Source organism: Bidens hawaiensis, unplaced genomic scaffold, assembly GCF_021521415.1.
Source record: "Bidens hawaiensis isolate Kalapana, Puna unplaced genomic scaffold, B.hawaiensis_p1.1 tig00022178_1, whole genome shotgun sequence".
In the NCBI taxonomy this organism is placed as follows: domain Eukaryota; kingdom Viridiplantae; phylum Streptophyta; class Magnoliopsida; order Asterales; family Asteraceae; genus Bidens; species Bidens hawaiensis.
This window is the reverse complement of record NW_027493443.1, coordinates 336115-348962: the sequence shown is the minus strand read 5'-3', so window position 1 is coordinate 348962 and position 12848 is coordinate 336115. Positions and strand designations below refer to the sequence as shown.

The 12848-nt window shown below is 32.1% G+C and overlaps 1 protein-coding gene and 1 pseudogene across 2 annotated transcripts; both read left to right on the top strand.

Annotated features, from left to right (window-relative positions):
* Window positions 1–1764: 1764 nt before the first annotated feature.
* On the top strand, window positions 1765–3716 carry LOC143564930 (bidirectional sugar transporter SWEET15-like). 2 transcript variants are annotated; one of them, XM_077052069.1, is made up of 6 exons: window positions 1765–2101; window positions 2357–2393; window positions 2484–2700; window positions 2788–2946; window positions 3055–3174; window positions 3298–3716. In XM_077052069.1, exons 1-6 carry the CDS (start codon window positions 2050–2052, stop codon window positions 3640–3642), a joined length of 930 nt encoding a protein of 309 aa, XP_076908184.1. In that variant the 5' UTR covers window positions 1765–2049; the 3' UTR covers window positions 3643–3716. The 2 variants fall into 2 exon arrangements, with proteins under 2 accessions (XP_076908184.1, XP_076908183.1); XM_077052068.1 differs by having other exon boundaries at window positions 1765–2393.
* A 5897-nt stretch (window positions 3717–9613) lies between these two features.
* Window positions 9614–11927, top strand: LOC143564938 (exocyst complex component EXO70C1 pseudogene; annotated as a pseudogene).
* The last annotated feature ends 921 nt before the right edge of the window (window positions 11928–12848 follow it).

Below are 12848 nucleotides of genomic sequence, written 5' to 3'. Positions count from 1 at the left end.
TTCAAAAGACATATAGTAACATAAATATACAATTTTACATCCTTAGAGATAGACGCGGACTTTTAAGCTTATTGAAAAAGAAACGGTTTAACATAGGAATGTTCAAGGTTTAGATCAATCGTTTTAAAAACTTTTGAGCTGAACCTCTAAATAAGGTTAAGGAAAATACCGGTTGGGTAAATTGCTTAGCCGAAAACACAAATTTTGACTGTTAAGCATTTTGATTTTGATGGTCAAGAGGTTTTAGACAAAAAAATACTTTCTTTTTAAAAAAAAAAGCATAACTTTATGTTAAAGTTTTCTTTAAAAAAAACATAAGGATCGGTTATTAATAATAAAAATACGTTATACTTCTAATAATGATGATGAAGATGATAAATGTTAAACAAGCCGTTCGGTTTATACGGACCGTGTCAAATTCCAAATCGTAGCTTGTCATATTTAGGATGACAATAACTTGTTTTTCAGTTTAATTTGATAACAAGTTAACAATAGAAGTAATGCATTCCACTTACTAAATTCATCACATGCAAAATTCATTCTATTTTGGTATATTTTGATTTTGATATCTTTCTATAATTATAAGTTGCCGTCTCTTAGATCTTAAATATCAATCCTTTTCTAAACAATAACGTGTGTACAATCTAAGATCAATCTTCTATTCATAATGCACTTTTTTTAATGAGAAATTTCTTTTAATTTTTGTCGTTTATGAGATTGAACCCAACACATCTCATACTCAAGGTGTTAAAGGATTTTGCTTTGTCAATAGACCACAAATCCTAATGGATTCATAAAAAAGCATCAATCTCATAGACATTTCTTGAAACTTTTGTGAGATATATGATTTATATTAATTTTTAACATATATAATTATATCATATGCATTATAATAAATATATTTGCTAGTTTTTGTTCTATATGATTTAAGGAATGAATAAGTGAACAAGGTAAAGTAATTAGCTAATCTTCACTAGTCGCCACAAACGTAAATATAGCGCATAAATCTATTTTAAACTTTTTACAGTTTTTATTTTTTAAAATGACTCAAATCTCAATATTTTATGGTGAAACCATTTTGATTATAACTTTATTTTTTCCAAACTAAATTTATACATATTTAAAACGGCTTATTTTGACCTAAAACCATTTTCATAACAAGCTTTGACTCGAACCCGGTCTAATCAGAACTTTTTTTACCCGATCTTAGACTTGCCGAACCTGTTTTGACCAATTACCCGACAACACATGATTAGTCAAGTGCGTATGTACAATTTACTCGAACATGTATCTTACGATTGAATAATTTTTATTATTTTTATTTCATTGTTTTGATTTGATATTTTGATTACTTATAGTTTTCACATTTCCCCCCTTTGTTAATGTTCATCAACCATCTTTTTCATTTTCACCTTTAAATTAAAAAAAAAAAGTTTTCTTTTACTTAAAATGGTGGATCTCTTTTTATTTTTTTTTACTAAAGTCTGGCTTTTGTCTTCAAACAACCATTTTTAGTAGAATTTAAACCCAAAATACTAAAAAGTGTATAACTCAATGGAATAAACAATCATCAAGATAATGATTATAGAAAACGTTTTCAACCTCAATTGTATAAACCAAAGGAACTTAAAGATCAAGGCTATACGTTTCATCTTTTGATAGCAAAAGTGAGTTAGAACTTAGAAGTTGTGACACAATGTCACGTGATAAGATAAGAAAATCGAAAAACGAGTAACCTAAAAAAAGAATAAATGATTTAATCATACGTTACCTACTATTATCCCTTTCACTTGTCACGCAACAAGGATGCTTTTATGTGCACACACCCTCTCTCACATCAGATTTCACGTATAAATACATTCATTTTTCTTCATCTTTCATGAGATCCAACTGCAAGCTTCACATTCCATAAAACGACTAGGAGGCGGCTTTAGGGTCTCTCAAGAAACCCGTTTGTATAAAGCCATCTCCGCCTCCACCTTGAACCACCCACATCCACCACCTCTTCCCCTATCTATCCATATACATATTTATATCCATATTTTAAAAATGGTGCTTATTGATACACATCACCCATTGGCTTTGGTTTTTGGTATCATAGGTAACACTCTCCTACATATTCTTACTCTTGTTATTTAATTTTTTTTACTTCAATAATAAAAATTAGTTTTATATGCATGACCAACCTTCCTATGGGAAACAATATGTGTGAGAGCACATTATCATATAGTTTATCAAAACCATGAAATGAATGATCAAGCTATATAAAATTTTAGTGTTTTGTTTAATTCTCACAAGCTAATGGTGTTTTATACTTTTATTAATTCTTGTGGAATGTTATGTTATGATGGTGTAGGTAATTTGGTGTCAATTGGTGTTTACTTTGCTCCAATGTAAGTCAACTACATAAAGTTTGTTAGATTTTATCATTTTATTACTAGTTTTAGAAACTTATTAATCTTTTGTTAAATTGAGTATTGTAGACCGACGTTTATTGCGATACGCAATAACAAATCGACGATGGGGTTCCAGTCATTGCCATATGTGGTGGCTCTATTTAGCGCGTCATTGTGGTTTTACTATTCGTTAATCAAAGGAGGAGGCGATACATTCTTTCTCAAAACTATTAACGCATTTGGGTCTGTCACTGAACTGGTATATATAATCATTTTCATCAACTATGCTACACCAAATGCCAAGGTATGTTGTGTAGACATGAATTCATATCGCGTACAAATTTCTAAATTTTATAAATAAATAACGCGCTAAGTGTTGTTATATATACAGAAACATGCGTTCATAACTTTGAGTGCGACAATTGCATTGTGCCTAGCGATCTCTCTTGGGTCATTTTTCTTCTTGCATGATTCGACACGAGCTACAGTTGTTGGGTGGATTTGTGTTGGTATTTCCGTTTGCGTTTTTGCGGCTCCGCTTACAGTTGTGGTAAGTACACACTATATTTGTTACCTTGTTTAAATCATACATAAATTTAATCAAATATAAGTATAAGATTAATTTATTATATTTTCTTTTTACGGTTGAATATTACAGTATCGAGTTGTGAAAACTAAAAGTGTCGAGTTCATGCCATTCCCGTTGTCATGTCTACTCACGCTATGCGCAATGACATGGTTCGCTTATGGAGTGTTCACCAAGGACAAATGTGTTACGGTATATGTCACATTTTATTTTCTGTACTTACTTTAAAAGGTGTCACTAGACACTAGTCATATTTATTTTTATTAATAGACATAAAGGATTAACTTTTTGTGACAAATTATATACTTATTGTAGGTGCCAAATGTGGTTGGGTTTGTATTGGGACTAATTCAAATTGCATTATATCAATATTACAAACAAAAAAGCAAGGTGTTAACTGTTTGTGAAATAAAGCTCCCGGAACATATTATAAATATTAAGGGATCGAACTCGGAAGTTTATCCAATGGACTCCAGCCGAAGCAGTGGTAGTGAGGTGGAAGAGGAGGAAGAAATAAAGAATAAGACGACGGAGGATGGTGGTGGAGAGGTTGTGGGACAATATAAAGGGGCGGTGATGGCGGCGGCGATGGTGAATGATGACCCTTGTGGGGTGGAAGTGGTTAATGTGAAGCCTATCCTTATTATGTGTGCAGCTTAAGTTGATTATTAAGTTTATATATGGTTGTTATTAATATTTCATATGTGTGTTCTGTTATGTATCCATGTTGTTCATTGGGTCCAAATTATATTATAAATGGCTATTTTAGACTATATTCTCTAGCATTAATTTTCTACTTAATTGAACTTCAAAAACTAGTGATTAGCCTACAACTTTATCATGTATGATTAATTTTAACCGGTTTCATCCTGATTTAGCTAGACTAATACTCGTGTCAAGACAAGTATATACTCGTGTCAAGTACTACGACGCGCTAGAAGTTAGAAATCCGATATCGCTATATAAAGTTGAAGAAAGTTACTTAAGTTTTAAACAAGTATTGCCACACTAATTGTAACAAGTTAAATTTAAAAGACTACCAAAAGAAAAGTAATGTAAAGGAGGTTACACTATGATAACTAACACTACAAACAAAAAGCCATTTAGTGGCACACATCTTTAATGGCATTTAGGTTTTGTGCCACTAATTTAGGTTTTTAATGACACTTTGTGTATGCCACCTTGATTATAACACATCTTTAGTGGCACTTAATTTTAATGCCACTAATTTATGATTTTAGTGGCACTTTATGTATGCCACTATAAATCTAGTGTCACACGTTTTTAATAGTATTTAGCTTTTGTGCCACTAATTTACGTTTTAATGACACTTTGCGTATGTCATCTTTGTTCATAACACATTTTTAGCGGTATTTAGTTTTTAATGCCACTAATTTACGATTTTAGTGACACTTTGTGTATGCCACTAAATCTAGTTTCACAAGATGTTAATAACATTTAGCTTTTGTGCCACTAATTTAGTTTTTAATTGACACTTTGTGTATGTCATCTTTTCTTATAACACATTTTTAGTGGCATTTAGTATAAATGCCACTAATTTAAGAATTTAGTGGCATTTTGTGTTTGCCACTAATTTAAGATTTAATGGCATTTTTAATATGAGAAAAATAAAACATATAAAAAAACAAAAATAAAATCGTTATTTTATTTTATATAAAAATTGTTATTTTATATTCCCCCAATATCTCAAACCCTCGCTTGCGCCTCCGCCTCCGCCTCGAACCAGATGAGCACCACCGCCTCCGCCTCTTCTCTTCTCTGTCGGTCGATATCCCTAGATATATATGGCAGCTCCGGAGATTATGCCGGTATGTACGCTACCAATAGTTGCAATTCGATCGGAAAACAATCGTCATAATACGTGCTATCCGACTACTTCTATCTCAATTCGATAGATTCAAAGGTCCGCCATTGTTTTTATTGTTTTAATCTCACTTTAACTTGTTTAGATTGGTTTAATGGTGCTTGTAATTTGTAAATTTATTGAATCGTAACCTAATTTCATGACAGTTAGGGTTTAGGTTAGTTTATTTTCAATATATTATAATTAGCGTTGTTAATAACAAAATACTTGATTTGTGGCAGAAATTTCATAGAAACTGTTCAGATAATGTTGAATTTGGCTTAAATTCTAGTCAGATATTGTGTTCACACTTCATAATTTACATATTCTGTCATAGACTTTTAACAACTGTGTCAACTGAAGCTATTAGCTCAGATCTAATAATAATAGTAACACTAATAAATTCATTGATTCACCATATCTATATATTCATATAATAATATGTTATTTTATGATTTTAGACTTTATTGTACACTTAATTCATGTAGCAAACTTAAAGATTGAGATCAAGTTCTAGTAGTTCTCAACTTCTCATACAGTCATACTGATAATCCAGTAAGATCCTAAATTATGCTTATGTAGAACTCAAAATGTTTTGACTTATTACTAACATATTTGTTCGTGTTGCCTTTATTAATCAGTGAATGCGTTTACTAAAATATGTTATTTTGAAGGCACAACCTATTTCATATAGTAATATTTATTCATGATATATAATTGTCACTCACAGTGTAATTGGAGAAGGGGGGGGGGGGATTTATGTTCGTTAGTTTATTTTGTTTAAGTTTGTTAATATATCCATTTCAGTCTAGTTTTAATAACTTTATAGGAGCAACACATTTTTGTTCACATTTAATCATAATTGGTTTTAGCTTAGTTATATTACTTTATCTATGTTCAGAGTAATATACGTGAGTCACGCTTATATCAGTAAAAACAATGATAAACAAAAACGAACTCGTTCATTTCTTGTACAGATCATACATGACTAATAAACTACTATTGCTAATTCACAAAAAAGATAAAATGTTTCTGATATTTTGCTCATAATAAAATTATATATTTAACAACAGATTGAGAAGCCTTTGCAAATACATGGTGGTAGGCTGCAAGGCTTGAACATAATGAGACATATTGTGATTCTTGTTTTGGTGCAGAATCAGCATGTCTAATTTTCTGTTATTTAATTTGTATGTGTGAATTCTTTTAAACTAACTCGGATTTTTATGGTCATATGGGGAATGCTGCAACTCGTGCGAGGACGTTGTCAAGAAGCCTGAAGAATGTGGGAGACCAAAAAAACTGTCATATGTTACTCGCTTTGTTGAGATTGGAGTTTCTTTTGATTAGGTTGGTCTTTAAAAAACTGTCTTTTATTATTGCTATAGTCTTCCATTTCACTAACTTTAATTGTTAACACTAGTTTTCATTTATTTTAACAGACAAGACCTGCGTTTCTGGATATTCAACAACTTAATCATTCAAACGATGAATAAGTTTTGGCTGATGCTTGTTGGGCACTTTCGTATATTTCAGATGGTACAAATGATAAAATCCAAGCTGTAATTGAAGAGAATATGTCACCAAGATTTTTGAGTTCCTAAAGTGAGTATTTTAATCTTTTTTGGCTGAATTGTAATATCTTTTAGCTTGTTTTGTTTATAATGTCATGCAATTAGGATTGTTTGGTTGTTTAAGTCATTCATCATCTTTAGGACTGTCAATCATCTAAAATTCTTAAGGTAAGAATGTTAAACTAATCGTTTCTTTTGGATTTCATAAGATATCATGTGAATTAGTTTAAACTAGTCTAAAAGTATACAGCTAAATGCATCATTTTGTTGGAATGTTTCAGGGTATCTTCACGATAGCTTCATGACCTTGAAAAATTCGCGGTTAAAAAACCTGGAGACGATCTTTTTACGGATAAGGAAAATACGTTGGTTGTTTGATTGCCGACATCTAAATGTGGTCCAATTTTTAACGGAGTATTGGCCAAAGGTTATAAACCGTGACCATTAATTTCTAGATTTATTTTTTAAGTTGGCATTATCTTTATTCATATAAGTTTTTGTATATTTTAGGCTGATCGTCGTTTTAAATTTTATAGCGGAAAATAGCACTAAAGCCAATATCAGCTTTGAAATTTGCCATGGATATAACAAGGTACTTATAAATTCCATGTTTGCTAATATAAATACTAATGTTCAATACGTAGTATCTAGACATAATTAGAATTGAAGTCATGATTCTTGACTCTTAACTGTTGTTATTTTGGTAGGGGAATGAACTATTTCCCCTGAATATTCAGCGGGATCTTGTAAGTTCTACAAAATTCAAATGAGTGAACTTTGTTTAATGTTTATTCATCATAATTACTAACTACTTTCTTTTCTTATGTGAGTTAGAAAACATGACTATTTTGCGGGCTGATTCTGGAAAAATTAAACAAGAAAAAGCTCATATCCTGTCATGACGTTACATGTAAGTGTTAAAATATTTTAACTACTCAGCTCGTGTACTTCTATTGTTGATATGGTTTATTTCAATAGGCTATGAACGGTTTTAGGTTTTAAATTAATCCGTTCACACAAGTTAGTGTTCATATTGTTTACATATTGAAAACTCTTTGTTTTTCTTATTATGTACCTTGCATGAAAATTGAAGATGGTGAAAGAGGTTAATGAGCGCGATGAAGTTTATAGTTTTTATTCAACTTTCCTTTTTATATTTGTATTGATTTTAGAGTTACTAGATATTCGGTATGTGTGGAATGTGATCGAGCTTTTAATTGTGGTGAAGATATTATGATTTCTATATTCAAAAACACAGTGCCACTAAAAGTCTAAACATTTGTAGTGGCAGCACAAAAAAAGTGTCACCAAAAGTCAAAAGTTTGTAGTGTTAGATGAAAAAAGTGTCACTAAAAGTCCAAAGGTTTGTAGCTGAAAATGTGCCACTAAAAGTTCAAAATTTTTTTAATGGCATACAAAAAAAGTGCCACAAAAGGCCCAAGAGTTTGTAGTGGCAGTAGAAAAATGTGCCACTAAAAGGCTTTAGTGGTAGCGCTTCTAGTGTCACTTTTTTTGTGTGTCACTCATTCTAACAAGGTTCTTTAGTAGCACATTTTTGATTTTTTGTGACACTTTTTATGTGCCATTAAATGGCTTTTTATTTGTAGTGTAACCATTCCACATTTTATGTATGATTAATGTTAACTGGTTCGTCGTGAATCATGATACGACTAGTATGGGGTCAAAATAAGTATATACTCGTGACATTGTTGTACGGTTGTACCTCATGAGAACTACGATATTACAATAAAAAGTTAAAAGAAAATTACTTTTAAAGTAAGTATTGTCACACTATTTGTAACAACTAAACTGCCAAAAGGAAAGTAATGTACAGTAGATTACACTATGATTAGTAATCATTACACATTAATAATGATCTTCTATCTAATGATTAACATCTAATAATAATAATGTATATAATCACTTTTAACAATAGTAAGTTCATCAGTTAGACTTTAAGTTTTTAACCATAAGTTGGGTATACCCATGTAAATTGTGTGAATGGTTTTTAGAGCTTACAATAATTAAACTTTTGAATTTCCAATTTTTTTTTCTATTTTAAATTTCTTCGTTTTAATAATAAAACTCTTAAAACACAACACACATAGCACATATGTTAATGAAGGCCTAGTTCAACGTATGTTTTTCAACACCAAACCGAGAGCTCCATATGAGCCATTTTTGGTAGCAGATTTGGTGATGCGGGATAAACCAGAAGCCGGGTCAAGAATGTTTTTGAAAGACTTGGTGATGATGTGTTTATTAGTTAACAAGTCAACTGATATACTTATATACCTGAAGATGAACGAACGGTTGTCGTTCTATAATATGCTGATAAATACGTAGTTGAAAAGCAGTTTATTAGTCTTGTTACGGGTTGTCTCAGTAATTAAAAGTTATAATGTTGCAAGGGGTGTTAAAAAAGGTCGTGTTCACGGGTTGACGGATATAACCCGACCCGAATTCGAACACAAACTGAACCAAAAAATTTGACACAAACTCCAACACGAAAGTCGTGTAAGACATGTGAACCGAACACGATCCGCATATTCATAGGTTGGCCCGAACCCGAGCTTGTTTGACCGAAATAAAGTATTGTTTATTTTTTAGGTATTTGTACTAAGTTTACATTTTCAAAAAAAAGAAAGAAAAAAAAATTCAAATTTACGTAAAAGACGTGCCTTTTAATTATAAAATATTTTTTTAATTTTTACCCTTGGCATTTTAATTTAATACATATATATATATATATTAAAATAAAAATGTCAACTCGTGAACCTGTGACCCGACCCATTGGGCTAAATGGGTTCTAGGGTTCAACTTGAAACTGAGCTGAACGCGTTTATACCATACCCAACCCGTAATTTTGTGTCTGGTTTTCGTGTCATGTTCAAAATTTACACTCTACAAGGAATATGGCTAGTGAGCTATATACTTATATGGTTTGAAAGTTTTAAATAATATATGTTGTAAATTTTGGTTGGTTCTCTTCTAGTATCCTTAAATAATCCAAGGACATAGTTTGCCCCACCTTTGCTCGACCAAACACACACACAACCTCCTCCTTAATCGGACCAAAAAACATAGTCCATTAACCTCGTACGTACAAAACATAGTCCATCTTTCCCATTTTACTACATTCATTCATATTCCTAAATCCATAACATTCATTCCCACAACATCAAATTATTTCATGGAGAAAAGTAGTAGCATCAAAGCCGAAGACCGCGACGATGATGTTCCCGACAAACTCGAAGATCTTGATCTTAATCCTGACCAAATATCGATGGCCATCGACACTTTCATCGAAGATATATCCACCATCGACGACAAATCAACCTCACCGCAACTTCCAGAAACCGTGGACACATTCGTTAAATTCATCGAGTCAAAAATAAAAACGTACAATAACATTCAATCCGGTACAAGGTTCGCTAGCATAACCGAAGATGACGAATTTTTTATTAATTCGATTAAGCGTTTATCTAAGCTTAAAAATGCATTGGGTGAGTTTCCTAATACGGCGTTGTTTAACATGATTAATCAAATACTCCAACTAGCCATTGTGTTGATTGAAGACGAATTTCGTGCTATTTTACAAGATTCAAATACTCCGTCCGACACAATAACGAAAGGGGCCGAACCAGAAACGTATAACCAGGACGAGTTTCCTGGTTATTCGAAAGAAAATGTGATTTTAATGAATAAAATCGTTGCGGTTATGATACCAACGGGGTATGAACACGAATGTTGTCAAGCGTATAGTGAGGCACGAAAAGATGAATTGAATGATCAAATTAAGAGGTTTGAGTTTGATAAAGTGAGTATGGAAGATGTTAGGAAGTCGAAATGGGTGTCGTTAGAGCCCGATATAACACGATGGGTCAAGTTAGCGAACCATTGTTCGCACGTGCTATTCGTAGCCGAAAAAGAGCTAGGGGAAACTATATTTTCCGAACATCTCTCGGTTTTCACGGGCGTGTACATTAACCTAATTCGCACGATCACCACTTCGCTTCTTGAATTCCCTACCACAGTTGCGGTAGAGAAGCCGAAGGCGAAAAGGTTATTTAAATTCCTTGATATCTACGAATCGATACGTGATCTTAACGTTGCGGTCGGGGACGAAAATCTAGAAGAATATTCTAATCTAAAATCCGAGATTTCGATTGTGAGAGACACTGTCGGGGAGGTGGCGGTATACATGTTCAATGATTTAAAGCGGACTATTAACAACGACACTAACAAGTCGCAGGTCCAAGGGGGTGCAGTGCACCCCCTAACTCGCTATGTTATGAATTACATAAAATGTGCGTTTGATGATTACCAAAACACATTGGAATATATTTTTCGACAACATGATAAACTCGAAAGTGAGCCTCCATCGAGCACAGAAAATTCATCTTTGTCGAAACAATTGTTGGATATGATTGATCTTCTAGATGCTAACCTACAAACAAAATCAACATACTACAAAGACGCCTCGTTACGCTACATATTTCTGATGAACAACAATCGGTAATATAATTTGGGTAAAGCCCTAGATTATAAAATGATATAAACTAGATTTTAATAATCCAAACTAGCGATAATAATTCTTCCTGCAATGTGACAAGTGATAGTCCTAACTTTCGCTTTCATTGTCAAAGGCAGTCTCACCCGAAAGAAAAGGAAAAGTAACTTTGGTTATCCTAATGAACGTTTTATTGATTTTTATATCGTATTAAGAACACTTTAAGTTGGTTTGAAATGAAATAAATGAAAGTTAGAGAAAAGCAATTAAGGTTACATTTAAGGATTGCCCTTGGACATGAAAATGAGTGTCATTGGTCACATTGCCTATAAGGATTAATATCGACCAATCAATTAAAATTTGAATTATTAAAATTCAATTTACCTAAAAAGAATATAACTAGATTAATTCAATAGATAATTTCGCTAACAATATAGATTGTCATTGTTTATTTAACAGGTTTATATTACAACTAGTGAAAGAAACAAACGAGATGAAACAACTGATCGGAGAACTCTGGTGTCGTCGAAAGTCATCCGACGTCAGAAACTACCACAAGAGTTATCAACGCGAAACATGGACGAAGCTATTACAATGGCTAGCACAAGAAGGCATTCAAGTGAACAGGAAACCAAATAGACAAGTATTGAAAGAAAGATTTAAGAATTTCAACGCGATGTTTGATGACATACACAAGACGCAAAGCACATGGATCGTGAGCGACCAACAATTGTTGTCCGAGATGAGGGTGTCGATAAATGCAGTGCTTAGTCCCGCGTATAGATCATTCATTGGCCGATATAAATCGGTGTTCGAAGGGAGTAAGAGCATTGATAAGTACATAAAGTATCAACCTGAGGATATTGAGTCAATGATCGAGTCTTTGTTTGAAGGTAATTTTACAAATTTGTTTTATTGTTTTAGAGGTTTTTCAAATAAGGGAAAATCTAAAACAGCCATTTTTATCTATTTGGCCAACAAAGTTGTTTTGTGATTTTTCCTTAAAATAATCTGATTGGATTATTTCATCAACTATTATCCAATATTTTTTTACTTTAAAAAATTTATAAACTAAAAAAGTTATAAACAAATAGATAAATATTTTATGTGAGATTTTGAAATTTAACTATAATACAACAAACATGGCACATTTAACATAAGCAATTTTATAATACATAGTTGTAATATAACCGAATAATGTATTTGTATGTAGTGCTTTACAAAACTGATTTAAGGGTCAAATATTGTGGCAAAATATACAAACTTTTATGTGGTTTTTGAGATCTCTATAAAACTAATTATGTTTTTAACAAAGCTCAATACACATAATATAGTATTTTTTTAATAGATTATTTATTTTGAACGACATACTATCTATTCCTAAATGCATCTATAAACCACATATACATACATCTATAGGATTTGAACCCTCCATACTCAGGAACACAGTGTCAAGACATATTACCACCACACCACGTCGATCCCTTTGAACTATGAGTTGTCTTTCTTTGTTATATCATTTAACTTACGCACCATAAAACACAACTTAAACCGACATTGAATGGTCGAATATTAATCGTTTTAAGTGTTTTATTAACAAGGTACGGAGAAGGTTGAGACTCAAATGAATGCCATACAAGCTCTATCAACTGTGAAGCAAACAACAGGAGCCTTCAAGAATCTATTGAAAACATATAAAAATGTTGGACTTATGTAAATATGATGATAGTTTTAGTGTTGTAATTTCATTGTTTAGTTAGAAGTGAAATTTTGTTTGTTACATGTTTTTTGCCCGTTTAATGTTGTATATGTACAATGTAGCAAGATGTGAACACACGAAATCCATTCAAATTCTGATTTTCACTCCTTTATTATTAATTCCATTAAAACAGAAAATATTAATCGAACAACAAAA

Excerpts from the sequence above, each read along its gene's own strand:
- LOC143564930 (XM_077052068.1), top strand. The coding sequence starts at position 2,302 with ATGGTGTTTTATACTTTTATTAATTCTTGTGGAATGTTATGTTATGAT. Across the intron at positions 2,394-2,483 it reads GGTGTTTACTTTGCTCCAAT|ACCGACGTTTATTGCGATAC; the intron begins GTAAGTCAACTA and ends TGAGTATTGTAG. Across the intron at positions 2,701-2,787 it reads ATGCTACACCAAATGCCAAG|AAACATGCGTTCATAACTTT; the intron begins GTATGTTGTGTA and ends TTATATATACAG.